At 34.0% G+C, this 25,764-nt stretch overlaps 1 protein-coding gene across 1 annotated transcript in view; it reads left to right on the plus strand.

Annotated features, from left to right (window-relative positions):
• Positions 1–25,114, plus strand: part of LOC150079433 (uncharacterized) — a 253,655-nt gene extending 228,541 nt beyond the window's left edge. Inside the window, exons 9-10 of the mRNA XM_090382498.1 lie at positions 11,145–11,423; positions 24,044–25,114. Of these exons, the coding sequence (XP_090238624.1) occupies positions 11,145–11,423; positions 24,044–24,517 (753 nt within the window). The 3' untranslated portion in view covers positions 24,518–25,114. The remainder of the gene's footprint in view (positions 1–11,144; positions 11,424–24,043) is intronic.
• The last annotated feature ends 650 nt before the right edge of the window (positions 25,115–25,764 follow it).

Genomic DNA, 25,764 nt, shown 5'->3' on the forward strand with positions numbered 1-25,764 from the left:
AATCGTGCAATATAAACAACAGGCCCTATGGGAAAAGTGGAGTTAGGTGCCGACCACCCAAGATTGAACACACATTTGGAACCAAAACATTACCAAACACAATAAATAATCGGGTAATTTTAATTGTTATAAAATACTTACGTATTTTATAACGATTAAAATACGTAATAAAAAATAATATTATAATATTTTTTTATTTTTATTATAATATAATAAATAATAAAAAATATTTATTTTTTATTATTTATTTAAATAATAAAAAATTATTAATAAAATAGTAAAAAATTTATTATATGAAATAAAATAGTCGTAATAAAATACTTACGTATTTTATAATACGTAAGTATAAATTATAATGCGTAAGTCGTAATAAAATGCTTACGTATTTTATTACGACTATTACGTAAAAAAATATTGCTAATGCTTTTGCTTCTATCGTAAGCAAACTTGTTTTTTGTTTGATTTTCTATCCAAACAGATGACAGCCATTCCATCTCTTCCAATTCTTTGTGTCTTAATCTAATGGATTTTAATTACACTTTGTGTTGTTCCTGCTATGAAAGTTGTTTTTATTTTCTCTGCATTCTTTCTAATTCTCGGCGTTGCCTCATTTCGGTCTGTAGCATGTGCAATATCACATGGTCTTTCGTTTTGCTCAAAGCATTTCACAATTTCATATTTTTTCTCTATCGACAGAGGCGGACTGGCCATAGGCCTTACCCGGGAAATCCTGGAGGCCGGTGTGATTTTGGCCATAAACCGTAGTATGAGGCCACTATAAATTTTCCCGGGTAAGAATTTTTGACTCAGTCCGCCTCTGTTTATCAATATTGCTTTTTTTTTTTTTTTCTCTCTGAATCTGCAGTGTCTTCGCCAGGACGCTTCCTTTTCACACCTTTTAAGTATTTTACTAATTTTTAGGGAATAAAGCACAATTACAAAATGAGGAGGCACGCTTGATACACATAAACAAAGCTGTAGCAACTGAATAAACAACACCGTAAAGGCCGAGATACACTATTAACACCTCACATTTTACTAAAGCACATTTCTGGGGGTTACTACCATAAAACAATTTCCAGTTGCGTTTCTGCTAGTGGAATCTGTTATAAACTGGTAGTAAACTCCATCTAATTGCATTTGTGATTATATCGATAGCTGGAATTGTGTTGGTTTTACGTTATTATGGTGAAATGTGTTTCCCCTTCACTGATATAAAAAACAAATACATTTTCAGAATCTTCTCTTCATTCCTATCGTGTTGCGTTCGGTTGGGGGTGATTCTGCGTTCGACTGCCATTTCTTGTAAACACAAAGGCGAATCGTGCATAAGCGAATTCGGTTCGTGTTATATAAGATAACGTTCCCCTATTTATAAATCGTGTACGATCGAATTCGTGTAATGTAAACACGTGTTATACGAGGACCGACTGTATTTCTATTTCGTGTCCTCTTTGTATCACCGTGAACGTGTCATCAACATATCTCTTCCATGCACGTAATGGGGAGGACTAGAGCTCCCCAATATCCTATCTTCAAATTCTTCCATGGCTAAGTTGGCTATAATTGCACTAATAGGTGAACCCATGGCCATTCCGTGAACCTGCTGGTACATAACCTTTTGGAATAACATAGTGGTACTAGATAAACATAAGCCAACACCTTCACAAATATCTTCACCACTTAGGGCTGTCCTATCTTTCAAAGTACCATTCCTACTCAAAGCATTCCACACACAATCCAAGCCGTGTTTGACAGGTATACATGTGAACAAAGAAATGATATCAAAGGATGCCATAATCTCCCCCTCTTCTACCTCTTGAGCACGGACCTTTCAGACCCATTGTGTCATTTATTGGCAGTCTGATGCATGCACTATCCAGATTTATGGCTGAACTTGTATCCCCCATAGTAGGACACTCAGATCATACTATTAAAAACAGCAGGGAATTTGTACAGTTCGTCCGTGCTGAAGAGATAGAGGAGGGTGAGATTATGGCATCCTTTGATGTCATTTCTTTATTCACACGTATACCTGTCGAACACGGCTTTGATTGTGTGTGGAATGCTTTGAGTAGGAATGGTACTTTGAAAGATAGGACAGCCCTAAGTGGTGAAGATACTTGTGAAGGTGTTGGCTTATGTTTATCTAGTACCACTATGTTATTCCAAAAGGTTATGTACCAGCAGGTTCACAGAATGGCCATGGGTTCACCTATTAGTTCAATTATAGCCAACTTAGCCATGGAAGAATTTGAAGATAGGATGTTGGGGAGCTGTAGTCCTCCCCCATTATGTGCATGGAAGAGATACATTGATGACACGTTCACGGTGATACAAAGAGGACACAAAATAGAAATACTCAATTGGTTGAATAGCGGTTCGCCTTATATTTGGTTTACTTCGGAGGTTGAGTGGGGGGGGCTTCCGTTCCTAGGTGTGTGTGTATACAGAGAAGGCTGACACGTGAAAACTAAGGTTTACAGGAAACCTATGTATCGGGGCCAATACACACACACACTTCAAAACAGCTCAGGCCAATTGCCACAAAAATAGTGTGGTTAAGGCCTTAATGGAAAGGGTGGGCCACACTGCTCCTCATCTTCATCTGAAGAAAGAGGCGACGAGATGAGATTAAACTTGTTACAGCGGACCTAGTAAGTGCGGTTACCCCCAGAGCACCAATGAGAGGTGTTTAAGAGGTATAAACAACAGTCGCAGGGATGCTTTTACACCTGTTTCCACCGCATACATCCCCTACTATCCAGGCATTTCGGAACCCATTTCCCGTATCTTGTGTTCATGTAAGATACGCTGTGTGCAGCTGCCAGGTCAGAGGCTGCACACAGTGGTGTCCGCAACCAAAGATCCTATTGCAGGTAATGACACTAGTGTGGTCATATATGAAATTGAGTCTGATTGTGGGGGAAATGAAACGCAGACTGCAGGATTGCCTGGGAGAACACAATAGAGCCCTTAAAACTGCAAATTACGGAGGTTCAGCTGTAGCGGAACATGCCTGGGAAACTGGGCATGGCATTACAGCTAAAGAAGCCGTGATCGTGGATAAGGCACATGGCTTTTGGAACCAGAAATGGCTGGAGAGTTTAAGAATATGTTCGTCCAAGTGCTACAGTCTTAATAGGGATAAGGGCTGTCGCATTCATCCACTCTTTGAAGCCCTTATCCTACAAAGAGACAAACGGTTTAGAGTGGCCCGTCCAATTTTCGGTTCCAATGTGCACGAGAAGTGAACCGTGCACAGACACCATAGTTTGTGACGCAGATCTGCTGAGATGTATGTGGTACGTATAGATTGTTGGTCATCCTGCAACCACTATAGCTGATGAAGGCAGCCGCTACTGCTGAAAGCTCCTGTGTCAGTGATTTTAAACAACTTTTATCGCTTTTAATTTTATATATTTTATTGTATTTTATTCTTGTTATACAACAGTTATTTTATTTTATTTTGTTTTAATATTTTAATATATAGTTATATTAACAGTACGCATGTATTTTATTTTATATTATCATAATAAAGGCGTATTATAGATTCGAGTCAGTGTTATTTAGTAGCATTACAGATGAATTAGGATCATCACTTGCTTTACCTAATCTTAGACAGTCAACCATTGGTTCACTTAGGGTTTGGGAAAGGGAAGCTTCCCCATCCCTTTTTCTTCCGGCCATTGGAACCTGAAATGGATAATAGCAGCACTGCGAACACACAGCAAAAACCTGTCACTTATGTGTAAAATATTGAACTTTGATGAAGATATTGACGAGTAAAAGTTGAATACTTATGTATGTACAGTACATATATTATGTTAGTACTCATTTTATTTATTTATATTTTGTAACTTTTTATGTTTTTGATTAACATTAACAAGTATGATGTCTTGTTTTTTTATTCTTTTCTTATTTTATTTTATGTTACATATCATATACAATAAACCATAATGCATACATACATTATAATAAAACTTATTGTATAGACCATTTGATGTTTAGTACATGGTTTTAATGCTTTAAAATGGCTGCTAACGTATACAATACGTATTGTAAAAGCTCAGGAATGCAAGATATACATAATGAACAATGTCTTGGAATGGAACTCGTTCGTAAACTGAGAGTGGCCTGTATATGGATAAGGAAATGGAAGTGTGGGGATTATGATCAACAAATAACTGTTTACATGTATAAAAAATAAAAATATGATAGAGAATGACATAGATGATTGGGTGATATGGGAAGTTTGACAGGAAAAAGAAGTATGAGAGAGAGAGAGAGAGAGAGAGAGAGAGAGAGAGAGAGAGAGAGAGAGAGAGAGAGAGAGAGAGAGAGAGAGAGAGAGAGAGAGAGAGAGTGTGTGTGTGTGTGTGTGTGTGTGTGTGTGTTTCAAGGAGTGTTGGCTTTGGGAGACATATGTACAGTACCTTCATAAGCCTTTTCAGCAGATTCACAGTAGTTATTAGGTGAGGATTTGGTAAATTCGTGAGGAGATAGTTTAATGTGAAGTTGCAAAGAATCACAGTAACTTGATCACCTTAGTCCAATAGTCCCGAGCCAGCATTAATTGGGGATTTTGGATGTGGCCGTACAGAACTTCAAGAGAATATAGTCAAAAGTAGTTGAGACATTGGGATACAGAAAACAATAGTAGGCATTCTAATAACCAAAGGAGACAGGGCTTGAACACAATACAGGAAAATAGCCAGTGGGAGTGACGTTTTAGATTATCCAACTAACTAGATATATTTGGCACTTTATCGATAATGATGAGAACTATTGCAAGCAGGTCAAGGCCAAAGATCTTTACTGGAAATGAAAGTAAGCCCAGTCCATTTTCTATTATACTAACACATATTTACCGAGGACTGGAACAAAAGGGTAAATGAGGGAGGAGAACCAAAACTGTCAATTGGCTAGTTCTGTGCACCTATAATTGGGAATGAAATTTTCATTAGACTGTTAAGACATTGGTATTAAATGCTGTTTTAAAAGGGAATACTTGAATGTTATGTGTTGTGAGAACATAATTATATGAACATCATATACTGTATATATTGTATAGATGTCTGATTCCTAAACCTGTAGAGAATATTCCTGGTTGGGGAGAGAGGTGAAATGGTGCAAAGCACTTTGGATTAATCAATTTTGCATCGAAAACTGCATTTTTTTTATGCAGTAGATTTTTTTTTTTTAAATGAACATCCTCAAAAAAAGGTATTAGAACCTTTAGTTCTTAGTACTGAATGGGTTAAAGGCTGAAAGATAAAGCCAACAGAAGATACTTGTTGATGTTATGATTTAATTTATTTAGACTGTAGTTTTTTGGGAAATGAATGTAAAGGAAGGTTGTTCAAAAAAACTGAAAAGAGGAAAAGTTGGTTCTATGGGCTTGGAGTTGGACAGTGAATGGATGCTAACTGTTTGCAGCATGTGTTTGGAGTAGTTTGGAAGAAGTAATTACAGATAACAGTTTGGAAGAACAGTACACATGGAGGTATCTTTAGAAAAAACATGCAGCAGAAATATAATGTCTATGAGACAGAGAGGGGAGAGATTTTGTAAGATATGAATTAATTAACCCGATTGTCCTCTTTTGAATGGAGTTTAAAAGCCTGAAAGAGTTTCTGGGGGCACCACCCCAGATGTGGGAACAGTATTCCATTGTAGGGAGGATTTTAAATTTGTACAGAGTGAGTAATTGTTCAGAAGAAAAGTAATTCCAAGAGTGAAAAGTAAACCCAGTTGCTTTGATGCAGAGTAAGCGATATTTGTGATGTGCTTATGCTAAAAGAGGTCAGAGATCAGAGTAATCTCTAATAGGAATATGGGATCTTCTCTAGAAATCTGAGTGTCATCAAAGATTAGTACAGAAGCACTTATTTCTTTTTCCTTTTCTTCAAGAAATAAGACAGGACCAAGTTTTAGAATAATTGAAATTAACTAAGTTTTTCCAACCCTATTGGAGGATTACCCGAAGATCAGCATTTTTGAAATTGGTGATGGATATTAGTGTTGAGGCTCTGCAGGACAAGGTTCCTCAAACTTTAAGGCTCTAAAAATGGAGAGGGTCATTAATATAAAAGAAAAAGACTGGTTGAAAGAACTGAACCTTGGGGAACACCAGCATTAATGGAAGAAGGGGAGCCATCTACCATCATCTAAAGTGAGTGTTCAGACAGAAGAAACTGGATATCCAATTGCAGAAAAACAGTCAGCACACCATAAGATGGGAGTTTGTGAGTTTTTTTAGAAGAGATGCTCCACTGATGGAAGAAATCATCCTCCAGTTAATAATAATAAATGCCTTTAAAAATGTACATTTGAACATCTTTGTCTTTTGTGGTCAGTGTGATCATCCCAAACTAAGAGCTAGATATAGTTGCCCATCATAGCTTTATCCTACCTTCCCTGGTACTTCTTTTCCATTGACACTATGTGCTGGTGGAATCTCTCCTTATGCTCTTCACTAACATTGCCCAGGTTTAGTCTGAAAAAATTCTAGTGAAAGTGCAAGTAATGCAGCTTGATTGACATTCAGCATCTCATTTTTTCCATGGTTTTCATCAACTTTTAATTAGTTCTTTGTAATTTTCACTCATTGTCACCAAGTAGCCAATTCACTACAAGGTGAAGTGACTACTAGGTATTTCCCTCATCATGAGTCATTTTGCCTTCCATTTTTTGCAAATAACAAGTTTTTTTAACTTGTGGACCAATAAATATCTCACCTTTAACTTTTGCATGAGACAGTTTTGGAAATAAATATTGTATATGTTTGAAGATGGCACCTTGGGGATCCAATGCTGTAACAAATTGTTTGACCAGTACCATCTTGATATTTACTGATGGAAGCAAGACTATTTTTTGGAATAAAGAGATTGTTTACTATAATGTGTATGTCAGGCTGTTATAGGAGAAGAGATGAGACTTGGTCTTCCAGAGCTGATTTATTGTCCTGATGTCCCAGAGGTAAAGAAAGCAATGGAGCTTAGTGAAACAAAGAAGAAACCCCAGTATCTTGAAGTCCTCACAGACATCCCATTTATACAGGCCATACTTAATATTCTCTAGTATAGCTTCACATTTCCTAATCTTCATTAATTTTAAAAGTGTAACAGAAAGTGATGGGTGCATATTTGCATTACAAAGGGTGTATTGTGAATTTGGAAATATGTGTAATAGAAATTGTGAAGCAACACATCTTTCAAAATTTTACTTGAACTGTTTATGAAAATATTCTACTCTTCTGGATTGTAACTAATACCAATTTCTTCATAAAGACCAGTCAAATCAAAACAATAGCACAGGGATTCTGCAATGCTGTAAAAATATGTATAAGTGACCTGTCTCTTTTTGTATGTGAATGTGTTGCATCTGGAATCTAGTAGATTCCCCTCTTTTCAACAAGATGGCAGGAACTCTACATTGGATTTTTTTAGACCCAGGATGCTTATCAGGTTATCCAATTTTTTGCTTATTAGAGAATATGACACTTTACTTGAATAGGCTTCTGAGGTGTAATCTTAATTATCCTGTTTACCCTATTCAACATCCCATTCTGGAACTCTTCTCTAGAAGGCAGATTGGGAATGGCAGGTCTTTATTGATTGTATGGCATCAGAGCAACAGAGGATGTTATGTTGGGATACACTACATCTTTCACTCCACAGATTTTTTTTAAACTTTGATGTATCCACCATGCAAAATTAGCAGTTCTCATGGTAGTTTGTGGTCTCTTTCTCCCTATATCGAGTATAGAAAAATAGTATATGCTTACAACTACCGTGAAACCATTCCTCTAAGGTTGACTTACAACTAGCATAGAAGTGGAGTGCCTACAACTTGTATTGATCACCCACAGATATTCCAAAATAGGCTTCATATGCACTATAAAACTTGGTGTGCTACAACAGTGTTATATATTCTGCTTTGGACCTACATTATATCTACAAACATAACAGAATGAGTGGAGATAACACCTTCATTTGGTAATTATTGCAAGCTGCAAAAAAAATAATCAAAAATAAAACCTTTATTATATGACTACTCCAGGTTCTTATATCTCACCACTTTGGTATGCATTTATGTAATACATATAAACATTGTGAAAACATTATATTGACACTAGAGAGAAATAAATAACACTGCTGGACTGAGCACACAAAATAAATAAATAAAAAAAAAAAAACAGTAAAATATAAACAAACATTTCTTTTTGGTTACTTAATGTTATCCATAGTAATTCACTGGGCAGGGAATTGAAAGGCGTCTGTACTTATTTTCTATTAGTAAATTAATAAGAGGAGTTTACCTCAATATAGTACGTGGAACACTTCCGTATGATACCCTCCAGAAATTAAAACGGAAAAAACGAAAAAATCGACAACTTACCGGTACATTAAAGTAAAATATAAATAATTAAAGTAAATTATAAATAATTAAATAATCAATTTAACACAATTCAAAATCAATTCAAAACAATTAAAATTCAAATTAACGCAATTAAAAGAATCTAACGAAAATATTCAAAACGATTTTCCTTCCTGAAGCTGACAATGCTTTTCGACCGACTGTCGTGATCACAGGAATGAAAATTATCGAATCAGGCTAAACCTGCAACTTAAATAGTGATTATGTGTCTTCGCGCATGCGCGTAAAGGTCCACGCATCGGAGATCAAATATGGCCGCCGAACATTAACAGAATTCTCGTGTAATTTAATTTCAACGGTTTCTGCAATTAATAGTCGCGTATAATTACGTTGAACGTTAAGTATTTTGGCCTCGTTAAATAAAAAAGTATGTTTTTCGTTAATGGCATGAAAGGCTAATTCTGACGCTGCTGAACGAGAAGCACGAACAGAGGCTTCGTGTTGATTTACACGGATATTAAGAGAAAACCGCGTGGAACCCTGATAAGACGAGTCGCAATCACCGCAAGAAATGTTGTATACTAGATCATTAATTTGTGTTGCGAACGCCGAAAGAACCGAGCGATTGTTCAGTATAGTGTGTAACTTCCGTATAGGCCTAGCTATAATTTTAAATTCGGTATCTTTAAAGAATCTGTTAAGCTGTTTGTGCCACTGTTCAACATATGGGACAGAAATAAAGTATTTTTTGATATTACTATTGTTGATTGGTGCAGTATTTTGTATCCTATCCTTAGCTTGTACCCTAATTCGATTTATTGTGTTAATGGGATAACCCCTGTTCAAGAATCTGCTAGTTAATATTTGTATTTCTGAGTCTAAAGCAGAATCCGTCGTTGAATATTTATAGGCATTTAGAAATTGATTAAAGATAATCGATCTTTTGTAGGTGAACGGGTGGTAGCTATTATAATGTAGAAGCATACCGGTGTTTGTGGGTTTTCGATAGATGCTAAATTGTATTTTGTTCGAGTCCCGGGTAAGCGTGAAATTTAGAAAGTTTAATGACTTAGTATCCGTATCTTCCCTTTCCAATGTAAATTTGAGTCTAGAATGAATATTGTTAAACGAATGTAAAATATCTTGGATAGTACTACTATCGGTAATAACTAGAACATCGTCTAAATACCTCCCATAGTATGTGATACGGGGACGAAAAGGTGTCAAATGTATCTGCTCAATCGTTGAGAGATAGATCTCTGACATTAAGCCACTCAGGCTCAAACCCATTGGTAATCCAAAAATTTGTTTGTACACCTTGTCTCGAAAGGTGATGTAGTTAGCCTCAACTAATAGTTTAATTAAGTGAAAAATCTCCTTTATAGGCAGCTTCGTATAATTAATCGGTGTCGAGTTTTTATTTAACATATCCCAAATAATATCTAATGTGTATTCAACGTTTACATTCGTATATAATGATGTAACATCTAATGAGAATAAATTGTCATTGTCGCCGAGTCTACAGTCTTTAAGATTATTAAATAATGTATCGTAATTCTTAATCCCAAATTGTATAACCTGTCTAAAAGGTTTTATAATGTTATATACATGTGTGGCTAAGGCTGAAAATGCCGAGTTCCTGTAGGAAACAATAGGTCGAATCGGAAATCCAGGCTTGTGTAATTTTACCTGACCAAAAAGTGCAGGAATATTGTATGTTCTGGACTTCAATTCCTTCAACTGAACCATAGTAATGTAGTCGTTTTTACGATATGTGGTTAACGTTTTATTGTATTGATTTACCAAATTGGTAAACAGTGTCGGGTCCACTTCACAATAAGTGGAGCTATCAGATACAACTGAATCTAACTTATTAATATAATCATGTTTATCTAGTATTACCACTGTATCTCCTTTATCTGCCCTCTGTATAATAATGTCCTTATTTTCTCGAAGTTCTCGTAAAGCTGAACTGTCATGTGTATTCAATTTAGGAAGTCGTGTTTCTTTTATGTTATTCACTACTTGGTTAACTTGTTGAATAAATACATCTTTTTGTGGAACACTACGAAGTCCAAATTCAAAATCAATTACGCATTGTTTTTTTGGCAGCTTTCGAGGTGGTAAATTATAATTTAATCCTTTGGATAAAAGTGAAATCTGGTCCTGCGATAGTGTACACGAGGAAAGATTTGTAACCTGTTGATGTGTCGGTTCGTTGGATACTGGGTGAGGGGGTGTTCGTGAACTAGCCGACATATTCTGTGGTAGTGCGTTATGTGTCTGTGGGGGGGATGTCACCCAACTCGTGTGAACTTGGTCGCAAGCTCGCGACAATGTGTTAGAATTCGTATGAACGTGTCTTGAACTATTCGATAATGTTTGCAACTTATTAACGTGTCTGTTTTTTATTTCTGAGGCTTGTGCTTCCCGTCGCAAATCTATGGAGGTCTTCAATACAGACCAATCGTTCGGATGTAGATAATTTTTTAATTTATCGCGAAGCTTCCTAACCTGGGAAAGGTATTTTTGTTTATCCGAATATCGAGATTTTAAGGCAAGCTTAAAGATACTGTTATGTCCCAGAAGATACTGTTATGGTAATGTCTCACCTTTTAAATAAATAGCAGATTAATCTTATTTTCTATAATAAACATGCAATTTTATATATTATTACTCTAGTAATGGCAGCCACATATTAAAGATTAGGAAGATTACTGTTTTAATTTTCCATCAGTTATATATATTTCTTGAACTTTCAGAACCCAAATCTATCTACTCAGTATGTCTATATGCCCACAGCTGCTACACCTAGTGCAGCAAGCTCTACTACTGGTTGCAGTGGAATGGGTACAGAACTGTATTCATATGGCAGTCCAATGCCTTTTCCATCACCATCTACTATTCATGCCTCATTTCCTACAGGAGCACATCATGCCACTTATACCATTAATAATTGTACTGCTACTACAACTGCATCTGCTAGTACTTTGCCTGCAGAGTATTCTGAATCTGCAATTGCTGAACCTTCTCAGAATGAGGTAACTGTTTGGGGAATTTACTTCTCTCTCTCTTTTTTTTTGCATGCAAATTGGGTCACTTGTTTTAATCTACAGTTTCACTTTTGAAAACAGAAATATATTTATACCATGCTTTGTTACAATTTACTTTATATATATAATTAAAGAAGAGAAGACTAGTTTCTATTTCAAAAAGACTTTAGGTATCTTACACATTATAAGCATTGACAAAAATTTTAAATTCTTAATTGACATATACTTGGCATAAACTTAAAAGGTGCAGATCACATCAAACAACTTCATTACCACTATTTTGTTGGAGAATTGTCTCTAAAGACCACTTACTTTCTGATGTGGGATCATTTAGTCCCAGAAGATACTGTTATGGTAATGTCTCACCTTTTAAATAAATAGCAGATTAATCTTTCAGTGGTAGCAACTGTTTAAAAGTAATGCAGTACCAAGGCAACTTGTAGTAAAGGCAAAGTGTTACTGTGAGTATTAAGATGGGAATTGACTAGGATTTAAATCCTGTCAGCCACAAAAACACATGAGAGGACAGGAGCTCCTTCCTTTTCATAATTTTGACAAGGCCAAAATAGTATTAGCCATTTTATAATTTTGAAGTTCTAACTTCCTCTAAATTCAGATACATCAAACAACTTCATTACCACTATTTTGCAGAGACTGTCACCAGAAATTGTCAGTTATTAGCCGAAGCACCAGTAAGTCCTGAAACAGGCTCTCATAACAGTCTCATCTTAATAAATTTTAGCTAATAAACATTAGCTTAACTTTTAGCAGTTTCATTTGTTTTTAGTGAAATGCCAAGGTAATTTGTAGTAATAAAGAATTTGTTGTGCTATGAAAGAAAAGTCCTGCTTTTCATAAATTAAAGGTAATATAGGATGGATGTTCTCAAAAATAGCAACTAATAAAAAATGAAAAAATTTGTACTTTCAAGTTTCTAAAAAATATGAATCATTTAAATATGAACAATATTGGTGTGATAACATTTTTAACACACACAGGGTGTCAGTAAACATCCTTTGCAAAACAAAAACATTACTGTGTGAATAGATTACATGAGACCTGAAACCACCTCCAGGTGATAAAGGAAAAGCCACCATCACAGGCACTGCAAATCTGGACATGTTACAGAATTTCCTTATACAGGTAACCCTTGTATAACACGGTAGTTTGTAATGCAAAACTGTTATATGGGCCTAAGAACCAGTACAAAAAGGGGGTTACGTTCCAAAACCTAACAAAAATACACCTTTTTTTTTTTTTTTTTTTTATAACTATCGGAAACTTAACTTTTATAGTAGCAATAACTTAATATTTTAACTTTATTTTTATAATAGTAATAACTGAACAAACGTCTTACCTTACAAACTGTGATGCTTATATGTGAGATAATGTATGTTCATAAGCAAAATCTCTTCTGCAGCATCTAGATTTCATGTACCTTCTGCTCTCTTTAAAAGTCACGAACTGCACTTTTCGAAGTCACAATTATATTTTATGGTCTCAAACAAGCACAAGTTCAATAGCACAGAACGTAACCCAAGGATCTCCCAACAAAATACAGTGGACCCCCGCTTTAAATGATAAATGAAAATCAGAAGAATATTTTCCAGTTAGCAAAATAAAAATAAATTTACACTTACGTACAAAGCTTAATTAATACGTACTGTAATATGTACATGCTAACTGATATTTACATTCCCTGACTTTTTTTTTGTTGTAAAATTTAAAACAGTAAAAATGATAAGGAATTAATAACAAAGAACATGGCATGCACAAGTTGCAACAAACACAATAAAGAGTAATGAGTTTCTAAAAATTTATTTGTTTTTATATGATTGAATATTTCATGGAAGGGGAAACACATTTCACCATAATAACGTGAAAATCCACAGAATTCCAGCTATTGGTACTATAGCAAATGCAAGATGATAGAGTTTACTATCCATTTATAATTGATTACACTAACAGAAAAGACCAATAAACCAGAAAGTGCAAATTGTTTTTATTGTTTTATGCTGGTGACCTCCAGAAATGTGCTTTAGAAAAATATCACGAAGGTGATAACAACTAGCGAGTCAACAGCAGGGATTCACAAAAAAGGAATGGAAATGTTTAAAATTACATCTAACATAATAGCAGGGTTTTCCCAGCACAAAAGCTCAAAAATACTGTGTTATGCGAGATTTCCAGCAAATCTCAAACTGCGTTAGACCGAAACCTTGCTGTAGAAGTACCGTGTTGTGCAAGGATTTCCGCAATTTATCAATCGTGTTTGAGCGAAACCGTGTTGTAGACATACCATGTTATACGGGGGTTGCCTGTACTCCAATTGCAGGATAACAATGATGGTGACTTTATTTTACAAGACAGAAATCTGTGACATTACGACAAAGTTTGAGTATACCTGAACTCAGTGTTTCCTGGAAAGTGGATTGGAAAAAGAGGACCAATTTTATAGTCCCCATGATCCCCTTTAGATTACACTCTCTGGGATTCTTGAAAAACCAGGTGTATGTTCCACCTAAGCTAAGAACAATTATGGAACTTAAATAACACATTTGTGAAGCAGTTGGCTGCATTGACAGGGATATGTTATCCCAAATATGGATAGAATTGGATTATAGGTGGGACTTCAGGTGCAGAGTAACTCAAGGTGCTCACATCGAATAGCCCTAAGTTAAACTTGAACATATCCTCCATCAACTAGATATGATTTCAGTTGTATCATATATCCTATTCAGTAATGTTTTAGTAATGTAAAGGAGGCTTGTGGATATCCTGTGTTTTTACATGAAGCATGATTTTTTATATGTTGGTTATATTGTGAGATAGGATTTGAATCAGAGTGAATGGAGAGTTTTTTGTTCTTTTGTTGACAAATGAAGCCATATCTGAATGTTAAAATTTACTCCCATTACAGTTAAAATACTGTAATGGGAGTAAGTCTGCTGCACTACAGGAATAAAAGCTTGGCTCTGTGAACACAGCCAGTAGTGGATGTGTGGATATGTGTACTTTGCACATGGTGTTACATGTGATGAGCATGGGGAGAAGCCATGATATGACAAACTTTCAACAAGGCATGATTGTTGATTCATGGTAAGAAGGTATGCCTCATCTCCTAGGCAGCACATCTAATGGACTGTTTCTGACTTTTTATTTTTAAAAAAGTTATAATCTGGATCACATTAAGTACAAAAGATTGCACATCATAGATGTGTGAGTGTGCCAAAAATACAAGGGTGTTATAATGGTTGACTGGAAGAATTGCATTTTCTTTTGGATCATGTTAGTGGTAGGGCATGTGTGTGACAATGACAACAAATGGTGTTGGTGTTCTGGTCTGGGGAATGTTTTTCTGAGATGTCCTCTGATACGTGTGCATGGACTTTTTATAGCAGAAAGCTATTGCAGTATCACTGCTGACCCCCCCTCCCCCAACACACACACACACCTTAAAGTTAGAATCACGTATCATTTTTCTTAATTTTCAAAGTTTTTTAAAATAGAACTAACTTGTTTACCAATTAAAAATTATATATTTTTATTAAAATATTTCCTATTATGTATAAACAACAAAAAACAAATAATATTTAAGAAATTTCTAGAATATTCAAGAATATCCCAGAAAGGTGTAGAACATTCCTGAATGTGGTAGAACATTGTAGATTTCCTAAATGTGGTAGAACATTGTAGATTTCCTAAATGTGGTAGATGTTGCGAATGATTCTAGAAAGTGAGAGTACTGTTTCAATATTGTAGAAGATTGTAGTTGATTCTAGAGTTTTTTACAATAATATAAATTGAGGAGTAACTTGTAAAACACTCGCACACAGCAGGGGGCATAAATTCAAAATTGTTTAGAGAGTGTAAGTTTTGTGTGTTTTGTGACAAACATGGCAAGAAATAAGGAACAGAGTGTTGAAAAAATAAGTGCTGTTTAAATGAAAATGAAACTTTAAATGAAACTAGGTGTTTTACCAAGAAATTTTATATTACAACAAGACAATGTCCCAAAGCACAGTTGTAAGCTGTGCAGAGAGTTTCTTGTGATTAAACAATAGGAGGGAGTATTGCAAATTATGGTGTGGCCACCCCATTCGCCTGACTCCCAATAGAGCTTTTATGGGATCATCTAGACTGTCAAGTCTGTGAAGTCTGCCCATCTTCACAAAATTTATGGGAAACCTTGCAGATTGTCTGGAATAATGTTATTCAAGAATGTTATATACTTAGTATAACATTCTTGAATATACTCAATAATGTTATACACTTGGGGAATAGCAACCCACAAATAAATCATATGCTTGGTTGGGTTGAATTAAAAACAGTGGAGAAGGAAAGGGATCTGGGAGTTACAATATGGGTAGATATGAAGTTTCCTGAATGGTGTAAACAGGCAGCCGGTAAAGCCCATGGTGTCCTATCAATGATTCATCAGAATGCTATCCTGTAGAGATAGGTAGGTCATAATCCCACTGTATGAGGCAATTGTAAGACCACTTTTGGAATACTGTGTTCACATATGGAGACCTCATCTGAAAAAAAGGCATTGAGCTTCTTGAAATGGTCCGAAGGAGGCAACTCGAATGGCGAGATCGGTAGAAGGATGATTGTATGAGGAAAGACTGATTATGTGGGCTGCAAGAAGGCACCTCAGAGGTGACCTGATTGAGGTTTATAAGACCCTGAGAGGGATTAGTAAAATGAACGAAGGTGAAATTCTCACTGTTCTAAAGAATTCTAGAACTAGGGGTCATAAATTCAAATTACAGGGCTTGAGATTTAGATTGGATTGTAGGAAGTTTTGTTTTAGCCAGTGAGTCATTGATAGCTGGAACAAGTTACCCTTGAGGCTGACAGTTTGAATAAATTCAAATGGTCGACTGGAGAAGGGAAGCATATAATTTATGTTTTCTTATTTACTTGTGGTTTTTTTTTTCTTTTTTTTTTGAAAAAGCCTGTAGAAGATTGTAGTTTTTTTTTTATATTAAAACTTACATTGTCATAGCTAATTTGAGAGGCATCAGTAAAATGAATGAGGACGAAATTTTCACAATTATAAATGATGCTAGAACTAGGGGACATAAATTCAAGTTACGGGGGGAAATGTTTAGATTGGACTGCAGGAAGTTTTATTTTAGCCAGTGAGTTATAAATTACTGGAATAAGTTGCCTACATGGGTGGTAGAGGCTGACAGTTTGGAGAAATTCAAAGGTCATCTGGATAGTACCTTCGGGTCAGGGAAGCGCATAGGATGATAAGTTTAATTTCCTTTTTTTTAATTAATTATTGTTATTTATTTATTTTATTTTTTTATTTTTTTTTTATCATTGTTTTGTTCGGGTTTTGTTTTTTTTTTTTTTTGGCTGGTGCAGCATAAGCCATAGGCTTTCTTGCACCATGCGGCCATTACTAATACTAAACCATTGCCATATACTGTGATTCCAATCCTTTAGGCAGGAGTGTATATATATATATATATATACTGATGTTCCTGCTGTTCCCTGATGGTGATAATATCTTCCAACAGGATAATGTACTGTACTGTTGGGAAAGAAATGTGCAGAAGTGGTTTGCTGAACACTACAGACTTCATCCTCCTCATTAACTCCAGTAACTCTCGTAACTCCCATTTTTCCCAACTAGAACTTCACAAACATCTGTGGGATGAGGTGGAACAAGCTGTCAGACATGTAGATCCACTTCTCTCTCTTTCTCTGACATGTGGCGATCAATGAATGAATGAAATCAACTGAATGCCACCAGCATTGAACAAGCTCAATGCTGATGACATTGTTTCTTTTGCTCACTTGCTCGCACGCGTGCACACACACACACACTCGCACACAGCAGGGGGCATAAATTCAAATTGAGGAAGGATGTTGTAGATGGATGTACAGAGGTTTGCCTTCAGTTAGTGGGTGGTTGATTTTTTGAACAAACTTCCATCTGTTGTGAGCAGTTTGAACAAATTTAAGGAAGAACTAGACAAATTCTTGGAGGGAACAGACAGGTGATGTGGGAGTTTTTTTTTTTGGCTAATGCTATATAAGCTTGCTTTCTTGCATCATATGCCATTACTACTACTACAACTACTAATAATAATTATGGGATGCTGTATCGATAACATGGTGACCCATATCTCCAAATGTGTTATTGTGATATCAGTGCCGTGACATGTGCAAGCCACTCTGTGAGCCAGTGCAAGACCAACTTCATATTAGGTAGGTGGTCCCATTTCAGTGTTATTTTAAGATGTATGTACAATAAATCTTTATAATGTTGCCCTTTTTTTTGAAATTTTATTTTCAAAAATTAAAAAATCCCAGTCTAGCATCCTGTTACTCTGAAGATTGCACACCATTGTCATTGCATCAACTATTATGAATTACATAACCTTTACAACCACAGGAAACATTGCTGCAGCTTCTCAAAAAAGTGCATTTTCTGACATTGATATGCAATCACAATATATGTACATATAGATATCAGGAAGTTACCATAGTTTGAAAGAATAACTGCTAATGTCAGTAAAACTCACATTATGATATGATTGGATGGTTTGTTAATAATTATTAGCAAACTATCCAGTCATATCATAATGTGTGTTTGATTGACATTAGCAGTTATAATTTTTAGTTTTAACTATGGAAATTTTTTAAAATTTTTCTTATTTTTTAAACTCTATGGCAACTCGTGAAGGTATTCACAATATGAGATATAACTTAAAACGATGCTGTTTTACTAATATTCTGATTTATTCATAGCTATGTATTTCTGATGTGCTTGCACTATATTTATAGATATTTTTTAAGTGCATCAGAAATACATAGCTATAAATAAATCAGAATATTAGTAAAACGGCATCGTTTTACTAATATTCTGTAAAATGTGATACTCAAGAAAGTGTCTCACACTGAGTGAATATACTGTAATTGTGATATGTCAAAGGTGCTTCATTGCTCTGTTGGAATGTTGCAGTCTTTCCTGTGGAGCCTTATGGTATATTAGGATTTAAAAATCCGGAAAAGACCATGCCCCAATTTTGCCGGATTTATGGGGTTTTAACATGTGTAATTGAGTTAAACCTAATTCATTATAGATATGCAACGAATTTAGAAAAAGTTTGAAAATAGTGAAATTTGCAAAAAAAGGTAAATGAAAGTAACAGAATTTTAGTGCATCCTTTAAGATTAGACATAAAAAAAATTTCAGATATAAAGATAATACAGTAAACCTCCGCTATTCGCGGTATCTACATTCGCGATCGCCGATTTAATATAAAATGAAACCTTAAAAAATGTGAATTTTAAAGCACCGTGAATATTTTCCACCATAAAAAAACATGAGCGTGGCTAAAATTATCTTTCCCGGTCAAAACAGCGCTCAGTGGGTGGGGGGGAGAGGTGTAACAAAATTGCGAGCGTGGATGTTTCTCACTAATCCTTGTTCAGTATATGTTATGTGCTTGTCATGGAAGGTTTCGTCGTTTGCTTTTAATTTATATGCTTATAAATTGAATAAATTTATCAATTTATAAATTGATATGCCTACAAAAATGATAAATCTCCGTTTTGCAGTGTAAAACAGACTTTTTCGAGTGTGTTAACGGAAGAAAGTAAGTGACTTTATTGTGGACAAGTTCTTTCTAATCCCTACAAAAATATGGCTATGAATAACAAGGTGATGACATTAGCGAATAAAATTCAGTTATTAGATAAAATTTCTAATGGTGAAAGTGTCTCCTCAGTGGCAAAACATTATAAAATCAATGAGTCAACGGTACGATCAATTAAGAAATCGGAAGAAAAAATCTGCCGTAGGGTCTGTGAAAACACGCTAATTGCTTCAAAAATTTGCTCTGTAACTCATGATGTTAAATTAGAAAAAAAATGGAAAAGGCTTTAAATCTGTGGATAGAAGACCGAACTCAAAATAAAATTCCGTTAAGTTCACTCATCATTCTTGAAAAGGCAAAACTCCTTTATCAACACTTTAGCGAAACTGGTGACAGCACTGACGGGATAAGTTTTTTTGCTAGCAGAGGCGCTGGTTTGAAAGATTTGTTTGAAATTTCTTATAAATATTACATTTAATATTAAATTGTTTCTTATTTTCATTTCGATGCCATATGCTTGCATTTCACAATGTACTGTCTATGTACATAGTCATATTATGAAGGTGCATATAATACATACATAGACAAAATTTTAGACTAGTTTTTCTCAGAAATTTCTTCTTATTATTGTATTCTTTTCTTTTTATTATTGATTTCATTTTATTATTTTATTTCTGAAACTTAAAATATACAAGCCACTTTTTTGCCTTTACTCTCAATGTGGTATTGACAAAAATTATCACATTCCTTAATAAATCTAATTAAATGATTTATGGTGTGTGCAATTTTTTGTACTTAATCTGATCCAGATTATAAAACTTTTTTAAAAATAAAAATCCTGTGAATGTGCAAATATGATATGCAGAATGAACTTGAAATAATGTGGGTTTTGGGGGAATAGCAAACACTATAAAAGTTTGCTATCCTCAAAGTTGAGGAGCAACTCCTTTAATTTTTACCTCGAAATAGATAATGATTGAAAACTAAAAGTATGGAATTCATAGCTAAAAGTGAACACTTACTTTTAGGCTACTTTTTGAGCCATAAATCAGAACAAACTTCAAAATTTTATCAAAAGTTTATTTCACATATGTAAACTAGCAAAAGCAAAGAACAAATAAAATTGCATATTAAGTCTTTACAGCACACAGTCGATGATGAATGAAAACTAGGCGTTGCTGCAAACAGAGCAGAGTTCATTGTGTGTGCCAATATTGTGCAGGTGTTAATTTCATGTACCATTATTTTTACAGCACTGATTTATTGATTGACTAAGAATGACTACATATGTATCAATGAATGTGTTAAACTTTAATAGATCTATGCCCACAATAAGAAAAGGAATCATCATTATTTTTTGTGGTGTATTGCATTGTAAACTATTAATTTACAGGAATTAAGTGTGACAAATGTAAATTCTGGTATAAAAATTAACAAGCAGAAAATTCAGTATGTGCATTATTTTTGTTAACAGATTAGCTGTAAGGTGTTCTTTGGTAATTTGTGTTGCAAAATAGAAACATGCCATAATAGATTGTTTTCTGTCGTGCAATAATTTCTTAGTAGTTGCATAGTGCAAAGCTAATTAACATTGTCTTTCAGTAAGATACCAAAGAAATGTGGCATAAATTTTCAGAAGACATATAAAGATTTCCATGGATTATAAAATCTGAAAAAGATAACACATTTGCCATACATAGGTGTGATTTTTTTTTTTTTTTAATTTTGTGCTGCAGGAAATGTGATTTAATCAGACATTTTCAAACAAATAAGCATAATGACAGTGTGCAGTGCTTAGAAAGAAATGCAAAAACAGACGTTGAATTTCATGTTGCTAATGTTTATTTTCATCTATTGTCACAGAACATAATCTTCCTCTTTGTTGTGCGTGCGGGCATGTTGTTCAGAAATATATTTCCTGATAGCAAAATAGCAACAAAATGCAGTTTTGGAAAAACAAAAGCAACAGGCATTGTTAGTGAAACTGCACAGATAGGGAAAGAAGTGATGGCTCTGAAAAATGGGTCACTTTCAGCTGCTACAGATGGCAGTAAACAAAATGATTCCAAGCTATGTCCCATTGGTGACCTTTTGTAATTTTGTAATAAAAAATAAATAAAAAAAACAAAAAAAAAAAAACAAAAGGAGTTTGCTCTCAAGTGCCAGCATTGGAAGGAGACTGTATAGAGTTCAGTGCTGGTTCAAATAAGTTATGCAACTTCTTAAACAATTTCAGAAGACATATAATTAGGTATTAAAAAACGAGGTTGAGTATTTGGAATAGGTCATCTTATCCTGTCCATTTTATTAATTGTACTGAAAAGGGAGCTGCATGCCTTCCTGTGAAAGTGTATGAATACTTCCTGGAAATTTACTACTATCTAAAAAGAAGTATTTAAAGGAAAGATAGATTTAAATAATTTTAAATGATGCATTCCACTGAAATAAAAGATTTTGAAGCACCTTAGCTGTCTTTGGTTAAATATGTAACTGGACTGGTAGAACAGTGGAAAAGAAGTTGCCAGTTTAAAGAAGAGGTTAGAAGTGATGAGAATATAGACACTTTTGTTTCTTTTGGCTTGCATAAAGCAGTTTGCTTGTTTCTTTTAAATGTTATTCTGATGTTTGAAAATCCTAACATAGCTCTTCAATAAAACATACCTCAGTTCCACGTACTGATGTCATTACTCCTAGATATGTTGAAAGAATGTTGTAATGTGCAAATCTGTTTTAGCAGTAGTTCTCAAATATTCCATTTCTGTTTTGGAAATTGATTACCATAGCAGATTAAACTAGATGGATAATTCTGACTTAGTCACAGGCTTTTCTCCTACTAAGGTTATGGAGAGTCTAAAACAAGCAGAGAAATTTTTTGCTTTTTTGTTTTTTTTAGCTTAGTGAGGAAGTACTACAAGGCGCACAAGTTCCCATTGAAAAATTATGTTCTTATAAATGCTGAGGTATCACAAATTTCATCACTTGGCTGCTTTTGATGAAAGTGATAAAATCACTTTCTTCAAAAATTCAAATCTTCACATTTGAATTTTTTGTGGTCAAGTTTCTAGCACTTTTTGGTGTCTTTAAAGGTAAAGAAATAAATGAGCAACAGATGTTTTGCAACATCAGTTCTGTAAGTTGCAGTGTGAGAACCTACCAGAGTATTTTGAAAGAATTGATATATAGTGGTGCTTAGTTGGGGAATTAACAGGTGCACAAGGGTGCTTGAAATATAACAGATTATCCCAAGTTATGCTTGGCATTTTAAAAATTCCTCGTAGCAATGCTGAGTGTGAGAGAATATTCAGCCAGGTCAGAAATTGATAAACTGAGTTTAGATTTTTGCTCTCTGGCAAAGCTTTGAAAAGCTTAGACATCAGGGCCATTGTTATGAATAAAATTTTGAGTCAGCATTTCTGGAGGACAAAGTCTGCAATGGAATCATTCTTGAAACAGTGGAAATCATCTGATGTCTAATAAAATATTCAAATGGAAATCCACTGACAAAAAAAAAAAAAAATGTTGTTATAGGCTAATTTTTAAAAGCCTACTTTACTGGTAAATGGTCCTATTGCTATATTTAAACATAAAATGTGTATTTTGCCAGTGAATTTTAATTTCTAGTGTAGTGTGGACTCTAAAAACCCTCCATTTTCCAGAAAAATCTGTTTTGCTCCAGATTTTTTCCCTGTTTTGGCATAAAAAGTTTCTGTTTACAAATTTTTGGTCTCCTTCAGCTTTTTGAAAGTCAAAAGTTTGTAGCTATGCAACTGTTTAAAACCAGGTTTGTTAACTGAGACAGACTGCTCATTACACAGCAGTGTTAACAATGAACTGAAAACTACTCAGTAATAGTATTATTTAACTACTCAGTAATAGTATTATTTAATCCCTAAGGATCTGCAAGATCCTTAGGAATTTGTGTTGGGAGGAGTTTCTACAGACAACTGCTTTATTGCTGTCAGTATACCATGCAGCAGTGAACTAAACATTTTGTGGCAGCTTATAGGTTTGATCTCACAGTATGTGCCAATATCTGCATATGTTATTTCTTAGATAGTATGAATCAGAGCTGTAATACTCAATATGTTCTACGTTGATAATAATATTAGTAAATTAATAAGAGGAGTTTACCTCAATATAGTACGTGGAACACTTCCGTATGATACCCTCCAGAAATTAAAACGGAAAAAACGAAAAAATCGACAACTTACCGGTCCATTAAAGTAAAATATAAATAATTAAAGTAAAATATAAATAATTAAATAATCAATTTAACACAATTCAAAATCAATTCAAAACAATTAAAATTCAAATTAACGCAATTAAAAGAATAACGAAAATATTCAAAAGGAAGGAAGGAAGATCGTTTTGAATATTTGAATATTTGAGGAAGGAAGATCGTTTTGAATATTTTCGTTATTCTTTTAATTGCGTTAATTTGAATTTTAATTGTTTTGAATTGTGTTAAATTGATTATTTAATTATTTATATTTTACTTTAATTATTTATATTTTACTTTAATGGACCGGTAAGTTGTCGATTTTTTCGTTTTTTCCGTTTTAATTTCTGGAGGGTATCATACGGAAGTGTTCCACGTACTATATTGAGGTAAACTCCTCTTATTAATTTACTAATATGTTATTTCTGTAAACAGAAATAACATATGCAGGAAATAACATATAGGGGAAGGGGGATCTGCAGAAAGTGTGTGATTGTAGTAGAGCTCATAGCTTCAAAATGATTGAGAAACAATGATTTAAAGTATATGGTAATGCAATTAGAGATGGATGAAGTCTACAGCCTATTTTCTACTGGCATAAGAAAGAAAGGGTACCTGGCTCTACTTGTTATGGTGGATGAAAGGATAAGAAAAAGAAGTGAAACAGTTTATTGTTGCTTTAGAATTTTTAAAAATATTATTGTGGAATAATACTTATATAATAATTAGTAACTCATTTTTAAAGCATATTATTTATTTCTGATTAGGGAAGTAGAGTGTCATATGCGAAAAGATCTACCACTGGTGGGAGTGGCAGTTACAGTGGAAGTCCTTGTAAACCTTGTGCCCCAATTTCTGCTGCAAGAGTTGCTCAAATAAGTACTCCAGGTAGTACACATTTAACTGGAACTTGTGACTCAACAACTACGCGTCCAGTAAAATACATTCAAAACCAACAGGCTCATTTGATTGCTAAAACAGTAAATGGTGTAACTGTAATGGCATATCCAACTCCTATAGCTATTACTACTCCTGGTAGTGTACCTCAGCTATCAAAGGATCATTCCATTGGTGATCATGATGCTGTTACAATGGTTAATGTGCCAGAAGTTGGGATAATTCATAATTCCTCCTCATCCTCAGGGCATCTCACCCCTCCATCTACTCCAGTGGGCACAGATTCAGGTATGTCTAGTGTCATTGGTGAAGTTACAAGCCAGATTCACACTTTATCCATGTGACTGCTCAGCTTTCATTTATTGTTTCATGACATCAGAGTACATAATTGTATATTTGCATCTTTAGATTAAAGATTTCAAGTGATCACGTGGAGGTAGTCTAGTCTTTGTGTTGTCCAAAGCAATGCATGTCAAATTTACTAGTCATTTTTATGAAAATTGATATTACAATGTATATCTAAAATAAATATTGTAATATTGATTGTCAGAAATTTCTTTGTAATTTGATATATACTGCCTATTTACAGGTAGCTTCTTTACACATCTATATTTTTCTTTTTGGTTGTGATAACAAAAACACATAGCAGCTAACCATCACTTGGATGATGTGCAGTATCTTTTGATACTGTTTCTATATGAAGCCTTTATATACTGTAAACTGCATTTTTTGCTACTATACGATTTCTACAAATATTGGTACTATCTTTGTTTTCTTTTTTTTAAAATAATTGTTTTTGTTTTAAAACAGAATGCCTTTTGAGTGTATCTTATAAACCATGGTTGTGATGATAGATCAGTTATGAATGTTTTAAACAATAAGGAAAATTATTGTTACATCTATATGCAGTATCAAGGATATTTCCTTAAGATGTGTTTAAAATTGCCCTGTGAAATGCATATTTTAAGATTTATATAACTTTGTATTAGCTTTAATAAGATAAAAGATATTCTATTAATAGAAATTTTCACATATTTTCTTTGGAAAGCTAAATTTGAAATTATTATTAGTACCATCATATGAACAGATTTGAAAATATTCTGTATTGGATGTGTACTTTTTTTTTTTTTTTTTTCCATGTACAGTAACCGAAATTATTTTTACAGCACATTTTATTAAATATTTTACAAAACAAGGATCTCAAAATTTATTATATCTAATTATTTTAAATAAAATTAATTTAGTATTATAGTGATTTTCATTTTATCACATTAGAATATTATAATCAAAATCACACATATATAAATATATTGTATACATTTAATATTAATAAGAACATCGTGCTATATCATATGTAGATTTTCATATTTATAAATACCTTGTTATCATTATGTCATTGCTTAAATTGCACTTCATCAGTCATCAGAACTCTATTTCTGCATAGTTTTATGTCAGTCACATGCTATTAAAATATTTTAATCTTAACAATGTGATTTAAATATATCAGTTTTTGAAAGTTGAATAAAAGCAAATATATTTTTACTGTAATACTTTTTATTGTCAGAACTAGATTAATTTTCAAGTGGTAAAA

Source organism: Mastigoproctus giganteus, chromosome 10, assembly GCF_048544385.1.
Source record: "Mastigoproctus giganteus isolate SK-2022 chromosome 10, ASM4854438v1, whole genome shotgun sequence".
NCBI classification, from domain to species: Eukaryota; Metazoa; Arthropoda; class Arachnida; order Uropygi; family Thelyphonidae; genus Mastigoproctus; species Mastigoproctus giganteus.